The 20,573-nt window shown below is 33.6% G+C and overlaps 1 protein-coding gene across 1 annotated transcript in view; it reads left to right on the forward strand.

Moving 5' to 3' along the window:
* The window catches only part of LOC123563943 (sperm-tail PG-rich repeat-containing protein 2-like), a 201,017-nt gene that overhangs the window by 70,878 nt on the left and 109,566 nt on the right, over positions 1-20,573 (forward strand). The window contains exon 10 of the mRNA XM_045357122.2: positions 1,281-1,464. Coding sequence (XP_045213057.2) covers positions 1,281-1,464 — 184 coding nt within the window. The remainder of the gene's footprint in view (positions 1-1,280; positions 1,465-20,573) is intronic.

Consider the following 20,573-nt stretch of genomic DNA (forward strand, 5'->3'; position numbering starts at 1 on the left):
TGTATATTTACAGGAAGTCACACCACTAGGATTCTACACATTGTTATGTCTCCCACCACACAGTGGTGTGGGAGACATATTAATTTATTCCAGTCTGTGTGTGTGTCTGTATGTGTGTCTGTCACAAAGCTTGTCCGAACTCTAAGTCGAACATTTCTCATCTGATTTTCACCAAACTTGAACAAAATGTGTTTGACCATAAGACCTTGGCCAAGTTCGATAACTAGCCAAATCGGTCCAGGCGTCTTGGAGTTATGGCCCTTGAATTACCAAAAATCGGTCTTTTTACTCTTGTCTGCACTCTAAGTCGAATATTTCTCATCCAATCTTCACCAAACTTAAACAAAATGTGTTTGACCATGAGACCTTGGCCAAGTTTGATAACTAGCCAAATCGGTCCAGGCATTTTGGAGTTACGGCCCTTGAATTATCGAAAAATTTGCCTTTTTACTCATGTCCACACTCTTAATCAAACATTTCTCATCCGATCTTCACCAAACTTGAACAAAATGTGTTTGACCATGAGACCTCGGTCAAGTTTGATAACTAGCCAAATCGGTCCAGGCATTTTGGAGTTACGGCCCTTGAATTATCGAAAAATCGGCCTTTTTACTCATGTCCGCACTCTATTTCTCATCCGATCTTCACCAAACTTGAACAAAATGTGTTTGACCATGAGACCTCGGCCAAGTTCGATAACTAGCCAAATCGGTCCAGCATTTTAGAGTAACGGCCCTTGAATTACCGAAAAAATCGGTCTGTTTACTCTTGTCCGCTCTCTAAGTCGAACATTTCTCATCCGATCTTCACCAAACTGGAACATAATGTGTTTGGCCATAAGACCTTACCCAAGTTCGATAACTAGCCAAATCCGCCCAGGCACTTTCGATTTATGGCCCTTGAATTACTGATTGGATCCACTCATCCAGACCATCTAATTGGATCCACTCGTCTAAAACATCTAGAGAAACTAACATTTTTCATAGGGGCAGTTGTGGGAGACATGCGCTTTTCTCAAAAGCATCTCTAGTTTGTTGTATATTTACAGGAAGTGACACCACCAGGATTCTACACATTGTTTGTTGTATATTTACAAGAAGTGACACCACTAGGATTCTACACATTGTTGTATATTTACAGGAAGTCACACCACTAGGATTCTACACATTTTTTGTTATATATTTACTGGAAGAGACACCACCAGGATTCTACACATTGTTTTATATTTACCGGAAGTGGCAACACCAGGAGTCTACACATTATCTGTCATATATTTACAGGAAGTGCCACCACCAGGATCCTACGATGTTCAGAAATCTTATCAACACTCACAAATTCACATGGAAAGGGCTAAGCCAAGGACAGATGTTGCCAGCCGCAAACACGGCTCATTTTTGTCTGCTGCTTCAAGATTTGCACCTCCAAGAGATGTGGTAATTGCTGAATCTGATAAAGATACCCCAGGTAAGTTATTTGACCAGTTCTTTTTGTGTATCATACCTGTACAGTTGTTTTCAGGGAAGTTTGGTTTGTTTTCAGGAAGATACGAGACTCAGTTTTTTAGCTCCAATTTCTCTGTTCTTCAGCAGTTGCAACTTCCCGCAGCAGATTATTTATCCTTCTCCCATATTACAGGACAGTGAGTTCTCACAAAACAAAAAAATACAGCAAAACAATTATTGTAGATTTGTTTCAGATGTTTTTTTATAGTCTCTAATACAATTAGATATGCTTTCTTGCAAGTTTTACTCTACATTAACTCGTGCTTTGATTTTTGTCATATAAAGCATGCGGAGGTGGTAATTTAATCAGAGAAACTTTTTTATAAACATGAAAACACTTTTAGTATAATGCAGGATACATTCAGATGTTTGATAGCTTTACTGGATTTAAATAAGGAAAAATGGACAAGACAAGATCTTTTCAGAATGGACTCCATTGTTCATGACAGAGAAACATTTTTGTTAGAATTTAACTGTTTTTATTTCCGTATTACCATTTTTCTATTCGATAATAAACTAATGTTTCAAACTGAGCCCGAAAGTCTAGCTGATGTTTCCGTGATAGTCTCATCTGGCGGAATTGATTGATACCAACTAGCTTTCTCCTTTAATTGAATTTATAAATTGATTTGTAAATATAATGTTTTGTATTACCAAGTACTTAAGAAAATTAAAAGCTTTCAAAGTAAAAAGTGTGTTCGTCCCCAAGTCTGGCTGATCCAGCTGATAACTTCCTAAATATCTGACGTCTGTTTGTTATTAATTTACTTTGAAATTATTGTTTTTGAAGATTATGTAATTTTGTTTTTCTAATGTATGTATGAAAGTGAATTATCAACTTCTACATCTGCTTATTAATGCATTTAAAACATTTCGGCAAATATGTGATATTCCGAATAGTCTCGACCTGAGGCGAAGAAATTTTTTAAAGAGATAAAAGTACTTTTGGTGTATTTATTTCATATTTTCATAATTCTATCCTAATGCTTTTAGCATTATCAAATTACACTACTGAAGAGTTTTTGTTTTCGCTTCAAGCTTAAGTCTGATGGGAAAAAGTAAATTAATTAAATATTTTGAAAACATATAGATAAAACATTTAAAATGTTTTTTATCGTATTAGATAAATACCTCTAGCTATATTCAGTTTTACTTCTTTTAAAAGTTTTATATTTGTAGATCAGCCAAAACCTGGCTAAAATTAAATTCGGTAGTGATAAATTGAGATACGTAAAATATTCCGAAAAAAAACGAACATTTTCATGTCTGATTAATTTAAGCTATCCAACCGCATGTATGTTTGAGACAAAATGTCTAATGATTAATTTTGTATGATGAATGTTATTTTGCTCTCAGGGTTTTTTTCCGCCTATCAGTTTTGCCCATCTTAAAAAGTTATGAATGAGCCACAAATTATCCCTTACTTTATCTTAGGGTTGGTCTTACTTATTCATTCAAATCATTTAAATGTTGATGGTTTGTTATCAAACAAATTTATTTCACCAAGATTATATAAATATGGCATAAAGAGCCAGGATTGATTACTGCCAATGTAAAACAGATCCTAACAGCACACTAGATCTTACAACAAAATATTATATTTAGAATATGGTATAATAGTTGGCTCCAGTTCCCAAAGCCATAAAATTGTTGCCAGGCTGTTGAATTGATACATTTTACAGGCAAATGATTCAGAAATTATTTGCTACAAGTTTTTGTTAAATCATTATAAAACTGTTGGATGGATCCTTTGTTTTAGAAGAATAATCTGATGTATTTCAGATGCAGTCTGCATCATGCTCGCATGCCCAAGACGAGACATTTTGGTTATAGTCTGTTTTTACAATAATTGTTAAATGGTCAATGAACTAGAAATAACTCAGTGGTCTGATCCAGAGTCAAGTTTGATTTAGTCTAAGCCAAAAGTGGAAGAAATCTGTCATCACACAATATGCAGACAAGTGGTTGAAAACTTTGTGTGTCTCTCAATAGCTTCTGATGTCAGAATAAGTAATGTGTTCATGATAACAAAACAAAAAGCAAAAAGAAAACATTGATTAAAACAAAAGGAATAAACTAAGAGATCTTCAGAAGATCTCACTCGACAACTGCACTTGATTTAATTGATTTAAAAAAAGTTTATCCTTAGTCATCATGGAGTCCTCTCAGAGCATTTCTGGTTTTCAAAAAAGAAGAGTTGAGCTAAAAACACCTGCCCTACAGTATCCAGAAGCTATTTACATGTGATTGACAGGTGTGATAGAAAATGTTATGCATCCAACCTTTGATGAACTAGAGATATTGAAACAAGTGCTTCAAGCTACTGAAATAAGTAATGAAACAGTGAAAAACAATAAACTGTAGATGGGATTTGAAATAAAGATAGAGATGGCTTAATGTAATCACTATAATAAAACCTTTCGGTGACTGGTTGCGATTGATATGCACCTTGTCATTTACTGCTCCTGTGTATGTTAATATAAAACTGAAACAGTTTAATCTTTCTTCAATGGCACAGGTTTTTATTGGGTTTGCAATAAAACTTTGACATTTTAATAACTGAATAAGGAGTTGCAATATCAGGGCCACAGTTCCCAGTAGAGTTTTATTTCTAGAAATTCCTGCATCAGCAATTTAATTTCTTAGTTTAATCAATTTTAAGAAGATTTTGTATGGTTTTAGTGTGTTTTTTTTTTCTTTCTTTCTTCAAATCGTCTATTCAAAACTTACCTCCAGTGAAGAGCTTCAAAGTGAAAACAAACAACTGTCACATTAATCTTGTGGAATAATGTGCATTAAAATTTAAATGCTTCTAATCCCAATTCATCAAGAAAATTAGCAGTAACTAGTAATTATACATTGTTTTAAAAAACTAAAAACAATTAATCTTGTAATCTGTCTTGTGAATTTGCTAAATTTCTTGATCGAAATGGGTCAGCAAGTTGGGACAGGGAGATATTATAATATTATATAAACAATTTTGTTTTTTTTATGCATTAACTATGCAGGTTTTGATTGCATGGGTACTTTCATATTTGTAAGGTTTGCTCAGACAGATTTCGTCTAATGTGATAATGTAATGTAGTAGGTATAACTTCATCTTCTGGCTCCAGACCTTTTCCTCTTACTCTAAGGGAATGGGAAAAAGGGTAGACAATACTGAGATGTGAACTTTTAAACTGTAGACCCATTAATGACAATTGACCATTTCCCTGCAATTCTTGTATAGTACTTTGGCTTCTATAGCTTTTAAAAGCTCAAGACTTTCCATATCAACTGAGGAGAAAGCCAAAACAGTAAGTGGAAAGCATGTAATCATCCAACTACCTTAAAGCAACTAAATGTCCAATATCTTGTTGAAAAATATTGCTTAAACTTCTATCAAATATCTGTCTAACTACTTTCCACATTTCTACTCTTGACTGATTATGGTAACAGCAGAGGAGAACAAGTACAATATATGCATGAACCACAACCTAAATACAGGAACAGAACTGTTTCACTGTCTCTGAAGTGACCGATAGAATCAATTAACTTAATTTAGCCAGATAGTTACCGTGGGTTATGATAGTATCATTTAATTTGTATTCTTGTGGGTTTTTCTTGTTTGAGTGCTCTAAGCGGTTGTTTGTTATCAAGCAAAGAACAGATGGTAAATAGTGTCTCTGGACACTTTAGTTTGTATATGGTCAGCAGCAAATTGATCCAGCTACCAATATCTGTTTGATGTGTTTACTAATGTGTGTCACAAATCATTGGACTCTGTAGTAAATCCAGCAACTGGTTCATGTCTGTGACAGTTCTTGTTGAAATGTCTATTATGTTTGACTTTTATTGCTTCAGTGACTTGAAGCATAGAAAGCTGTTGAAGCTAGACTTAAACATAAAATGGCAAATTGAAAACTGTTTGCTTTACATTTATACTAAATCTTGAACAAATTGTGTGCAGGCAACCCGTTCGGCAGTTTTGGGTTACCTTAAATTTGCTTAACTAAAGGCACACTTCAATGTTTTTAGATGGCTTAATTGTTTTGAGTAAAACGAAATTTCTATACAATAGTCACAAATCTAGACTACAAGATTATGGCAAGTTTAGACTTGTGTGTTCAACAGCTAGTCTTGGCAATATCAGTTCTATATTTCTATGGCCTGTTGTTTGAAAGTTCCAAGGAAACTAAGAATTGAAAAACATGATAGTCCCTTTTGTGAAAACTGATTTTTAAGAACAGATACCTAATTGTACAGTAATGTTATGTGTTACAATCTATTTCTGTTAAAAGCTTTCAGACAGTGTATACCAATTAGTGTTTCCATGTTTTTGATATATGACCCTGATGATGATTGTATTGTCACCCAATGGCCTTGATTGCTTACATCTCACTTCTAGCATCCTTGACAATATCTTTGTCTACAAGAACAATATATACCAGAATGTAATCTCTTTATTTCTGTCTGTATATCATACCATTGTTTGGTTGTCAACTCCTTAAAAGCATTTTGATAACCTTGGTCAAGACAGAAATGCCAAGAAAATGGTTTCTTAAAAGTGTTCTTTTGTCAAGAATTATTACAGTTTGTTTAACCATTAGCCTGCTGGCGGCAAGTGATTCTACTTTTGCGACCAGTGCTGACCAAGATTCAGTCAATACATTTTCAGTGAACATCCCTTTGAATAATAAGTGGTAACTGCCCAAACTGAATAATGGACCAGTCCATTTTAGATAGCAGGGTAAAGGTTAAGAAAGCTTTCCGAGAATAGTAATATAGTAATAGTGAGGGAATATTGTCAAAGGCATGCATTATAATGGGCTGAACTGAACTCATGTCTTTCATCATTGTTTACTGATATTTTTGGTATAAAACGATTAACATCATTATTCATTAAACAACCTTACCTCTTTGCTATTTTAGCTAAGAATGTTTAGCTGGTGCTCTGATTACATTATATATCATCAGAATTGATGTCTTTTCTCCGATTTACCATGTTATTAACCTTTATGAATGAACAAAAAGGAAACAAAAAAAACCAGAAAATTGATTTAAATAGGGAAGCACTTAGTCATTATGTCTCCAAAGTATTTTAAAGATGTTTCTAAAATTTCAGTTTTCTGGAATTTTATTTAAAATACATGTATGATAATACTGTGATCCAGATAGATATGGAGACAAGAAATTTAGAAAGTAATTGTGCAATAAAAAGCATGATTAAACATAAACTGGTAGTGGTATAGTAGACGCAACTTGACCACGATGGTTGACCTTAGGCTGATTATTCATATCGATTATTTCATTATAGTAATCAAGGGTGCTTAGGGCAGCCATGTATTTTTATATTGAATAAGTTTGTATACATTGCAGTATCAAAGTAAATATACTTACATTTGATCAGTTAAAACTTTCAAATACACTAATTTTTATTTACATAAATTAATATTTCCTTTTTCTCGTGCAGCTCGTGTTTTACGTACACTCCTTTTCAATAATAGGTTGTGTCTCATTATGTATTATAATACAAAGGTCAACCATCGGGGTCAAGTTGCGTCCACTATAGATGCATTAAGCATTGGCATTGAGGTAATGGTTTAAGCCCCTGGATTATTAAACTGATTTCATGATATTTAATCTCATCTGCATGAACAGAGTCATGCAAAAAGTATAACATGATAATTGGAAATGTTACATGTTAAAAGAAATTAGGAGATGCAATTCAGTCCTTGTTAAAATAATTTTTAGGTTGTTTTCTTTTTTTCTGCATGTTCATCTTGACTTTTTTACATCATTGTAATTTCACTTCATGAATAGTTATGCATTTGTATAACCATTTCATAAGATAAACTCCATTTTTGTTTCCAATATGTGCATTGACTGTCTGCAATGTTTTCGCTTTTGTCCTTCATATTTTTTCTTGATCGTATTATTGTGTGCAAGGAGAGGTTTATTCTCCAAAGGACTATAAGAAGTACATAAAGTGTCCAAGTCTGTCTGGCAACTTGTGGTTCAGTCACTTACCATTACTTTCCATATTTAGTTATTTATTACCTATCAAGTCTGAAATAGTAAGAATGAATTATTTCAGTAAGTAATTCCAGGATCAGTCTGCATAATTGAATTTTCCAGATTCTAGGCATACCCAAGGGGTTGTTCAATTTTACAGGTGCGAAACATAATGCTCTCGTATAACCTTAAGTTAGGTAAAACATTATTTCAGACTTTTTGTCGCAAACATAACTACCAGGGGAAATACATTATTTATTAATGTCGGTAACAGTATATTTTAAACTGTATCACTTAAGTTTATTAATTCAATTCCAGTTTGTCTGATTCTAGAAGTGATCACTTTTGTTGACTATGACAGTTAAAATCAGTGTTCCCAAAAGGGTTTTTTGCACAGTTTGGTGTCTTCAGCTGGGAAGTCTTGTAATTAAAACTGTAAATAATTGATGTTTTATATACCCAAATGAGTAAGGTAAAAGGGAAATGATGTAACCAGAATTTATCTCATTTCATCATTTGACTGATTGGTTCTTTTTTTTTCTGGAAAAATCAAATCACATAATGTTTGATGGATGAGCAAAAGAATTGGTGGATATATTTTTCCAAAGCTGATCTGAGTTAGAGAGACTTATGGAATCTTGTTAAGCACTTTAAATGGTAATAATGATTTAACTGTAGTGAGTAGAGGTTTATGGGCGGCGGTTACCGCCAAAATTAGTAAATATACAATCCATTCATAAACAAGTCAGTCAGTGCAGTGCATTTCAATGCCGTCTGGTCTAAAACTCCATCCCGTCCAATACATTTGCATTCAACGCATTGTATTTTGAAACCATTTAATACAAAACTTCATTCCATCTATTTAAACATGGAACAATGCATTGGAAAACCTGTTGCAATGCAACGTAATATGAAATCATCCAATAAAACATGAAACCATGCAGCTCAAAGTGAAGCCGTTTAACACAACGTGAGTACGTGCAGTGTAAGATGAAATGATTCATTACAACTTGACGCTGCTTAATGCATATTGACACCGCTTTGTGTAATTGAGAGCGGTGTATTAAAACTTGATGCCATGCAGTACAATGTGAAGACGTTTAACGCAACATGAGTTCGTGCAGTGTAAAGTGAAACGATTCATTAAAGTTTGGCGCCGTCTAATGCATACTGAAACCATGTTGTGTGATTTGGAGCGGCGTATCAAAATTTGATGCCATGTCGCCAAATGTGAAACCGTTTAACGAAACCCGAGTTTGACCTGTTATAAATATAGATTATGGATCAGTTTTACATAAAAAAACATCTTGAAATTTGTCCTAAAACTAACTTCATAGTACTATTCTTACATTTAATTTTAAACAGTTACTGCGATTTATCTGAATATTAAAAGGGACCTTACTTTCGTGAAACATCTTTTTTCTTAGGTTAAGCTTTATCAGAAGTATGCTTTTTTTTGTTGTTGTTGTTTTGGTTGGGCAGGATCTTTTTTCGTTTTTATACAATATTTCATTTAAGCTGGAAAGTCAGTTTCCTGGATTTCATACTACCTGTTAGGGGATCCGAGCGAACATAGCAGATACTTGTGGATATAAAGTTAATACTTGTATGAAATCAAGGAAACTGACTGTCCAACTTAAACGAAGGACTGTTTAAAAACGGCTTAAGATTTTCCGCCGCCACTCCCCTCCCACTCTCCACCTCTAACCTGCTCGCTTAGCTCAATTAGGGTGAGCGCAGATGTACTGATCTTGGGGTCGTGAGTCCGATGCCCGGGCTTGGCTTTGTTCTCTGTGACGATTTTATAAAAGACATTGTGTCTCACATCATTCGTCCTCAGATTCATTAAAGACCTATAATATACATAACAGGTCTTTGGATTCATGTATGGAAGTTGGCAGTTACCTGCTGAGAACAGGTGTGTACTGGTACAGAATCCTAGAACACCGGTTAGGTTAGCTGCCTGCCGTTATATTAACGGCGTTAAACCAAAAACAGTCAATCAACTCCCCCCACCCCCCCCCCCCCCCCTCTCCCCCTCCCCCCCCCACACACATCACCCTGACCCCGAAAAAAATTGTGAAGTACCTGTAAGTTTGATAAACAGTCTAAAAGCATAAACATGTAAACCAAAAGTTCATAGGATTAAAAAGTAACTCAATTTTATCATTATTTTTACTTGTACTGAGTCTGTTTCATGAAGCATACTTCTTACAAAGCTTTATCTGAGAAGAAAAATGATTCACGAAATAAGGCCCCCTTAAATATTCAGATAACTCGCAGGAAATGTTTAAAATTAAATGTTAGATTTTTACCACAAGGTCGGTTTTAGGATAAATTTCAATATATTTTTATGTAAAAACAAGGAAGAATATCCAACAGGGAAAACCACGTTCCAAAAACACAGCCTCCCCAAAGGCACACACGAACAACACTCACACACCACACATACAAACAAAATAAACATACAAGGACAAAACAAACAAATACAGGAACACAGTGGAACGGTCAGTGGCAAAACCACCACTGGGGAGTTTAAAGCGGTATATAGTGCACCTAACCTCACTCTGAGCCCTATGTTATACCTAGCTGCCAGGTGAAATCCTAACATACGTTAAGGCAACAGAAGGAACGTAATGTAAAACTGATCCAGAATCAATATTTATGAAAAGTCAAAACCTATTAACTGATAGTCTTATTAACCTTTTACAATGCACGTACTGGTGTTTCGTTAAACGGTTTCACATTTGGCTGCATGGCATCAAATTTTGATACGCCGCTCCAAATCACACGACATGGTTTCAGTATGCATAAGACGGCACCAAACTTTAATGAATCGTTTCACTTTACACTGCGCGAACTCATGTTGCGTTAAACGTCTTCACATTGGACTGCATGGCATCAAGTTTTAATACACCGCTCTTAATTACACAAAGCGGTGTCAATATGCATAAGACAGCGTCAAGTTGTAATGAATCATTTCATCTTACACTGCACGTACTCACGTTGTGTTAAACGGCTTCACTTTGAGCTGCATGGTTTCATGTTTTATTGGATGATTTCATATTACGGTGCATCGCAACAAGTTTTTTAGTGCATCGTTCCACGTTTAAATGGATGGAATGAAGTTTTGTATTAAATGGTTTTAAAATAAAATGCATTGAGTGTAAATATATTGGACGGGGTGGAGTTTTGAACTAGACGACATTTAAATGTATTGCACTGACTGACTTGTTTATGAATGGATTGTATATTTACTAATTTTGGCGGTAACCGCCGCCCATAGAGGTTCTTTCAATCAAATTCAAAATTTATTATTTATGGACTAAATCACAGTGAAGCAAGCATCTATCTGTATAGATTATACAGGAAAAACTTAAAGGTTTGCAATTCTGTTTTTGATGCAAAGCCTAGAGTAGTATATATGATAAAACAGTGTGCAGTTCTGTTAACATGTCAGGTCTTGGACACCAAAAGGCATTGTCACACCTAACAGGTTACCTGAGTATCGGACACCTTTGCGAGGGTAAAGAAATGCGCTAGTCCTTGACTCTTCCTGTTGTTTCTTGCAACCAACATTGAGAAAGTCATGCTTTTACATCCCATATCTTTAGCCAGAAATGAAGTAAAATAATGGAAAAAAACTGAATGCGCTGATAGTAACTACATCAGAGATTGATTCTTTCTGTAACTTCTTAATTTCTAGGCAGAGTAAAAGTCATTTATTCAGAAGTTATATTTAGGAATATTCTGTGTATTATCCAATAATGCTCTCATATAAACTCATTATTGACATTTCCAGTTTGTTCCTTCATTGTTTCAATTTACTTATCATCAATGTAATATATATAATTGTCAAACAGCAGTGAAATACCTTTGCATCTTTCTTAATGTAGCTGTGTTTGAAGTGTGATTATTATAATTGTTAGTAATATAAGATTCCTGTCCATCTAATAAGGTTTTTATGTAATTTCTATATAGTTTTTTTAAAGGCACACCGACCCTCGGTCAGATGGCAGCTTTACAGCTTTAAATGGTAGAGGAAACAATCCTTTTGACTTTAATGTAGGTAAATGTTGGGTAGGGGGAGTGAGGGGTATTGGGTAGTTTCTGCAATAATTCTACATACTGACTAAAAATTGAACCCACATTGGCAAGGGTAAGGTGAGTAAAGGTGAGCATTGTTAATCATGGAGGAGAATTGCTTTTATTTCTTTCATTCTCCGGCTGTAATTCAATATTTAGAAGCATGTCTGATTTTAAATTGTTTGAAGAAATTTAAATCTACAAATACAGGACAGGTCACATTTGTTGTTATTTAGGTTATAAAACTGCTTCTGTATTCTAAATATTTCATAAATATATGCAGACACAAGAAACAATCTTTTAGAGCAGGAAAGTGATGTTTGTAACATGGGAACTCTGAAAGTTCTGAAATGCAGAAGTGACTTTAATAGGGATATTTACCATTTGTTTTACACATAAATGAGAACTGAGATGGAACAGTAGCATCAATTTCTTGTATCTATATCAAAACTCCATTCTGTCTTGTCTAGAATTAAATATCCGAGAAATCCTGGAATTAAATATCTGGAAATCCAGACAATATTCACCAAATATTTGCTGTTCCTGCCTCTCAGAAAAACAGTTCTTCTGGCAAACAGACGTAAACCTTTTGTCATTGTCTTAATCAATCTAATACCATCTAGAAATAAAATGTTTTGTTTAAATTAGAACTGTCTCGTGTAAGTCAAGCATAAGAATACGGCAAGGAAGAAAATTTCATTTTCAGACATTGTCATTCTATTATATTGATATCTTAGAATTACATTTAAGAATAGCTGAGAAAGACATAAAAGTTCAGTTGTTTAAAGGATAATATTATATCTAAAGCAATGACATGAAACTAATATTTTAACTGCATTTGACTTGAATGCATTGCTCTTCTTTCTTCAAATAAGATATCTAAGAGTTTAACAAAGCAGTTTTCTTTTATTAGTATAAATAATCACTGTGATCAGTATTAAAGGTGGTCAGTCACATTTAATCAACATTTAATGACAGTTTTTACTTTTTGTATATTCTGGTAAAGAATTATTTACAAAAAGACCGATTACATAGAGTTAGATTCCTATTATTATTTTTATAAAATTTTGTAATTACTCCCCTTTAATATGAAAGTATATAAAAAGCTGGGTATTTCTTTTTATTTCGATACAATGTCTAGTTTTACGTTTGCATTTGATAGACATATCAACTATTGAACAATCTGAATCAAAATGCAAGTTTTAAAGCCGTATGTAGCTTCTGAATTCATTTATTTCCAATCAGGATAGGAAAATGAAATTTTAAAAATACCTCCAGTGAAAATCTAATTTGTATTAAGTGTTAAAGGTGGATTATCAGATTTTGGCCATGTAACGGATTTGTTCGAAACTTTAGCATCTGATCATTTACACTCATTTATGTTCACTTAACACTCAATACAAATTAGATTTTCACTGGAGGTATTTTTAAAATTTCATTTTCCTATCCTGGTTGCCCAACCAAGATAGAGTTATTTTATCATAAGTATAAATTTGATAAACATACTTTGCCTAAGGAAATGTATAAATATTAGACCTATTGTAATATATTTGTAAAATATTTGCATTAAAAATTATGTATTTAGATGGAATTCATTAGAAACGCAAGTTTGAAAAATTATTATTACCTCCCTTTGCCTATCTTGGTTGGTTGCGCAACCAAGACAGATTGGAAATAAATGAATTCAGAAGCTACATACGGCTTTAACCCTTTACCACACAGAACAGAAGCCAAAGTAACCTCTTTTACATAACACTGATAAGTGATAATCAATAATCAATAATCGGTATATGGCTGATAAAGGTGACTGTCTTATCTGAACAGAGGTGTTAGCATTATTTTGTGATTACACACACTTATGTTAAAAATGTCATTATTTTAATATTTTCTGTAAGTTTGACATTATTTTTGTCAATATAAAGTTTGTAGCAATTTAAATTGTCTTTCCGATGATACAAAATTTATTGTAGTTTCTCTTTGAGTTTCGAAGATATAAAGTGTTAAAGTACGGGAATATATATTTTTAGGCATAAAATTCTGTTTTGGATTACTTTCACATTGAAATTCATATACAATTTCATTTTGATGTTTGAAAGTTTGATTTATAGTTAATAGACTTATCTTCCAAATCGGAATCGGTAAGTATTTATATAAAAAAACAACCATCAAACTGAATAACACTACAAAAATAACGGATCATAAAATTTCTGAAAGTGCAAAAAGATCGCCGAGATCGAGACTCGTAACCGACTACAGTATTCTTGTGCTAAAAATTAAAAATTTTAAGATAATATTACGTAATATTTTGATGATCAAACATCGGTACATCACGGGTGACTTCCGCAGCAATCAACTCTTGGGGTGTCATAAAATATTTGAAAGCCGCGGTCCTTCTGTTTTGATTAACACTTCCCGTTATGTAAGGCCATAAATTCCAAGCCATCGTATACACAAATTGTTGTTTAGGGGAAATTCGCATGTATCACGCGTGACCTTCATGACCTAACACATTTAAAAATACTTTGATGTTAAATGGTTGTTATTTTTAGAACGAGGAAAGCCCGCGAACCGGCCAGTTGCAAGCAGTTTTCCCCAGTAATTTTCCATGACGTAGCGTCGTGCACATGTAGGAAAAAACCCCGGTGTCTTTCTTTGCAAAGTACTCGATAAATTTAAATAGTATCCACATGATCTTGTACGTAAATAATGATGACGAAATCCCATATTTTGAGTTAGTAAACATCCGGAATTTGTTTCTTTAGGAAAAGAACGAAAATAAAGCGATTGATTATGAGACACGGGATAAAACGATTCTGTTCAAATGGCCGTTAATCGGTATAATACGTTTCTATCGGGGAACCGATAGACTCGGGTCAATACGTTTCTGTTCGGTAATCGAGAGATACGGTGATAAACGTATCCATGTGGGAAAGGGTTAAAACTTGCATTTTGGTTCAGATTGTTCAATAGTTGATATGTCTATCAAATGCAAATGTAAAACTAGACATTGTATCGAAATAAAAAGAAATACCCAGCTTTTTATATACTTCCATATTAAAGGGGAGTAATTACAAAAGTTTATAAAAATAATAAAATATACATTTCAAATAGGAATCTAACTCTATGTAATCGGTCTGTTTGTTCCCTAAATAATTCTCTACCAGAATATACAAAAAGTAAAAAATGTCATTAAATGTTGATTAAATGTGATTGACCACCTTTAAGTGAACATAAATGAGTGTAAATGATCAGATGCTAAAGTTTCGAACAAATCCGTTACATGGCCAAAGTCTGATTATCCACCTTTAAAGTGGAAGAACTTAACAATAATTGTATATTTGTACTTTCTTATTGTACCTTGTATTGGGTGGATCAGTTGATCCAATGACAGGTGTGCCCAGCATCAAGCCTAGGCCTCTGCTGCTGGAAATAGTTCCAATCTAAGTCAGCTATATTATACTAGCCATGACTGTTATCAGTCACTGTGGGCAAGGAATTGAAGCAGAATCATTCTACAAGCATTGTGGTCCAATCTGCTAGAAGCAGTGCAACAGACTTCCTCCAAGAAATAAAACAGTATCTGGTCATTTGAGTCAACATTGTTTTGTTGTGTTTTTTTACACAGGTTTGCCTGTATTTGACTTAGAAAGAAAATCATTATTCAAAATAAAATTTTGAATTACAGAAAAAAAACTGTAGATGAAATTAAATTTTCCATATTTGAATTTTTTTGGCAAAATTTACAATGCTAACAGTTCTAAAATTTCTGATAAAAAGCATTAACTGGGTTTAAATGAAAGCATTTATATACTTCACAATGACAATTGACAGGGAAGATGTTCTTGTTAAGGCCAGAGTTTTTTTATCTTTCGTTTTACGGGAGATTTTTGAAAAATGAGCAGGGGGAGGAGGGAATAAAAATAAAAATAAAAAGCTTGAAAGTGAGCATCTCGGAAAAAAATAAAAATAAAATAGAATTTTTTAAGATTTTTTTTTATTTTGATGAACTTTCGTTTCAAGTTTTGTTTACTTGCGTTTGTGTCCAATATTTAATATTGTGATGTATTGTTATGTTTTAAGACTATAAAAGCCATTTATACAAGATGAACATTGAATAAAATTTTCATGCATGCTTGTGAATAAACTGCTTCAGGCACTGTAACTCACACTGGCAAGTCTTTAAAATTCAGAAAGCTTGTTTTACTTAATTAAAGTGGAAGACAAAAATTATTTTATCTGTTACAACAGCCACAGTAAATTTCAGTGACAGCAAGTAGAGACTAAACAGGTCTGGTATAAAGTGGCTTAATTAGTAGTGTAGTAGTTTTGGTGGTTTGGTTTGCTTGCATCTTCTGCTGTGTAACCTCTGCTTTTTATACATAATATTTACTTATTGTATCTTTCACCAATATCATCTTTAATGAGCTAACTTTACAGTTTATGCCAGCTCATAATATACTGGATTTTATCAGCAAAATAAAGTATTTAATAACTTTGAATAACAGTCACAGTGCAGAGGGCAAGATTTTTTTTCAGTGATGAAAAACGAAAGATAATCTAGCAAAAAGTAATCTGAAAATTTACCTCATTTAACTCTGTGATTTGCACCTTTTTATAATACACTTAGTGCAAGTACTGAAGTTGCTTCTGTAATTTGCACCTTTTTATACTACACTAAGTTCAAGTACTGAAGTTGCATCACCTTTTGTCAAAATATTGTCTCCAATAAAAAGTATTCTTTATTATTTTTTATACACTTATGAATTCTATCGAAGTTACAAAAGAAATGGACCATCTGTCTGAGATTTTGCCAACACTACCAGCTGCTTTATGCCAGACAGTCCCAAACCTGTGTAAAGTGTGAGGGGTCACCATTGAAATAAAAATGTAAAAACAATCTGCAGTTACAAACATTTATTTGTTCTGCAAACAACTAATGTTTTGAATAAAATTTAATGTCAGAGCACCTTTGATATTGTATTACCTTTCTATGGCAAACTTGTAAGTTGAATCTATTGAAAACAAAATGTGAGTAAGACAATCTTTAGACAATTTAATACTTTTAATACTGTCACTTTTATGAAAGGAGTATTATGTACAATAGTATTTTTTCCCGAAAAATATATATTTTGAAAAGTGTCTAAAAAATTTGGACACAATCATCGTCCATCCACCCGTGTAGAAAGAGAAAAAAAACGTTAAAGATTATCGGTAATTATTCAGTGATAAACTAAGTAACGTTGACCTTGTTTTCATGATCAATTTACACCCCCTCTAAGAGCTAAAAGAAGTGTGTCAGTATCTTGATATCTGAAGCGGAGATCAAAGCGGTATTTTTGCTCGAGATTGTCATGGCATTACGTCATGTTTTCGCGCCATGTGACACATCACTGTCTGATCGTACCGCATCGGTTCTTAAAATTGCTGAGAAATAGAAATCAATAAAAAATTTCTTCTTTAATTTGTTATCAAAAGCGAATATGCTATATCCCGTATAAAAGGTAAATGTCTCAAACGATAGTTACTATAGTGGATATCCTACCTCTGTGACCTTTTTGCCCTCAAGGAATTTACATTATTGTTTGACAAGAAAATTTTTTAAATTGTTGGTCAAAAAATACATGTACAAAGATTCATTTAAAACTTATTAAAAACCGCAGTGACATCACACTGCTTTATTTTAAAATCGCATTTCTACTTACGTTCACGAGGTCACGTAACCTATTCTGCCGCACTAACAGAAATCTGTTTGCCAAAAATCGTCTTACTCCATGTATTGTAATCGCAGCCGCTTTTTCATTATTTAAGATTTTTTTATTCTGTTTTTTGTACTTTCTGGTCAAAAGTCTGAATTTTAAGCCCATAGTATTCATCATTTATTTACTTTTAGAAAGAAATAAGTAACTAAGATCGCGCTGTTTGAATTTTTACAAATGATTATATGAAAATTCGACCGTTTTTATAGAATTTTGCCTACATTTCTGTCGATATCTTATTAAAATCATTATAGAATTCAAAAAGTATTATTTCTCAAGGGGTGTTGAAACTTGAAGCGAAAATATTAAAAAATGAATGCACTACGCACGGTTTTTGTGTACGTGTCGATGTAAATTAGATGTTACGATAGGTCACACGTGCTTGTGGAATGGAAAATTACCGGCATGACGTTTTGATATCTTTATCTGTTTCCAGTCAATCCAGGTAGCGACTGAACCATCTCAAAGTTTGTTGACGTTTTGTAGATGTAATGTCTGAATTTTGGTAAAGTAAGGGCGTAATAAAAAACCACTCGCCCGATCGGTCGAGTACACAGCGAGGTCCACTCGTCCTACTCAGACTTAACTCGCCAATGCGAGCAGGCGAGTGGAATTTTACACCCTGTTAATGCCGATAAATGTACGGCAAAACACGATATTTTGCACGCGTTAAACTCCCTTCCTGTGAAATTACGTCCAGGTGAAAATACACTAATTTTATTTTCTTTGGGGCTGTAAACAACCGACCGGCGGAAAAAATAAAATAAAACTCGGGAAAATGAATTTTAATTTTATTCCACTTTTGCAATATTTAGGACCGGCGCTCCCGTAAAACGAAAAATAAAAAAAACTCTGGCCTAAAGGTTTCTTGGTATTGGAGAGTTACAAGGATGTCTCATAATATATTCCTGAGAATACTGAAAATAGCATTCAATGCAATGTCTCTATTTTGTAAAGTCATGTTTTCGTATACTTTAAGTTAGAACGAAAGCTTTTGATGTTTGCCTTAAAAATTTTGTTGTTGATTGTTCAACAGTCATGGTAAAAACAACATAAGTCAGTATTTCAGAGACTTCTTTAATAGAATCTAACCGCTTATTTGACATTTCCATGGAAATGAATAATTGAGAAACATGATATTTTGTAATGTTAAACCTTCCTTTTTTGACACAAATACCATGTACAGTAATGCTATGTATTTCAAGCTATTTCTACTAAAAGCTTTCAGACAATGTCACCCAAACGGTGTTTCCATGTCCCTGGATACATGATTGTATGTCACAGCAATGGCTTTGATTGCTTACATTTCACTTTTAGCGCCTTTGACAGTCCCCTTGCCAATAAGAACATTGTATTTTGGTATTTATTTACCAGTATTTAATAACTACAATTTTCTGTCTGTATATCATACCATTGTTTGGTTGTCAACTCCTTAAAAGCATTTTGATAACCTTGATCAAGACAGAAATGCCAAGAAAATGGTTTCTTAAAAGTGTTCTTTTGTCAAGAATTATTACAGTTTACTTAAGTAAGCTCTCGTTTGATGTGAACCCCATTGTAATAGCAGTAGCAGAAAAATTGTCAATGGCATTTATATATGCTGAACTTTCATGGTTATTGTCATTTTTTTCCGGAAATGATATTTTAGTATGAAATAGATGTCTGCATTTCTCTAATATCATTTTAGATGAAGAACTTCTAGTGGGTGCTTTGAGTGCAAAATTGATGTACTTTTCTCAGAATTACAATCTTGTTAACATTTGTGTATGAGTAACTTTGCCAAAAAAAGAAAGGAAAAAAAAAAGAAAATAAGGAAGCTCTTGGTCATTATGTCTCGAAAGTATTTCAGAGATGTTTGGAGAAATTCCACTTTACTTGATATTGATAATACATTTTTTTTATTTAATGGATACAGAATTTTATTTGAACTAATTGTATAGATAGAAATGTGATAAAAATGAACATGGAGACAAGAATTTTATAAAGCATGTACAATAAATGAATAATGGATAATAAATTGGTAGACACAAAGTTGTAAACTATTGACATTGAACACTCTAGTGGTACCAGAAAGCTGCTAGATAACTGATTTCATGGTTTTTAATCCTCTATAATGATTACAGTCCTGCAAAAAGTTTAGTATAATATGGAAATGCTACAATGTCAGGTACCCGCCCGCTTAGCTCAGTAGGTAAGAGCGTCGGTCTACGGATCGCGGGATCGCGAGTTCGATCCTCGGGCTGGGCGCATGTTCTCCGTGACTATTTGATAAACGACATTGTGTCTGAAATCATTAGTCCTCCACCTTTGATTTAGGTGGGGAAGTTGGCAGTTACTTGCGGAGAACAGGTTTGTACTGGCACAGAATCCAGGAACACTGGTTAGGTTAACTGCCCGCCATTACATGACTGAAATACTGTTGAAAAACGGCGTTAAACCCAAAACAAACAAACAAACAATGTCAGGTTTAATGAAATTGTTACAATGTCATGCATTTTCATTTCTTAGCAGCTAGTTCGAATATATTTTTGACTTTTTCTGTTTAATCAAATTACATTTCATTGTTGTTTAGATAGGTGACTTTTTTCATCATGGCAATTACACTTTACAAAATATTTTTGCATGTGTTTTAATGCAATTATATCCCTGTTAGTTTTTGCTTCAAACATTTGATGTTTTTGTCAGAGTTTGTTTCAGTTGCATTATATTGTTTGCAAAGTTTAAGAAGTACACACTTGGTCTGTTTTATAATTATGTCTCCCACACCACTGTGGTGGGAGACTTGATTTACTGAGCACTATCTGTGTGTGTTTGTGTCAGTCTGTATGTGTGTGTGTGTCAGTCTGTCACAAAGACTCTAAGTCGAACATTTTTCATCCAATCTTAACCAAATTTGAATAAAATGTGTTTGCCAATAAGTCCTCGGCCATGTTTGGTAACTTGCCAAATCGGCCCAGGCACTTTGGAATTATTACCGAAAAATACTGATGCCAGTGATACAGGTATTGGTGCATGGTTGACTCAGATACATAATGGAGAAGAAATGCCAGTCTAGATGATTAGGCAGTTGTGGGAGACATGCCCTTTTCTCAAAAGCAGCTCAAGTTTAGTTTTATATATAATTCAGTAAAATGTTTAAGCCTGCAATCTATCTGGTAACTTTAGTTTCAGTCTACTTGAATCAAAATTATTATCCATATTTTGTTATTTATACCATCTGAATCAGCAACAGTTA

This window comes from Mercenaria mercenaria, chromosome 2 (assembly GCF_021730395.1).
Source record: "Mercenaria mercenaria strain notata chromosome 2, MADL_Memer_1, whole genome shotgun sequence".
NCBI lineage: Eukaryota > Metazoa > Mollusca > Bivalvia > Venerida > Veneridae > Mercenaria > Mercenaria mercenaria.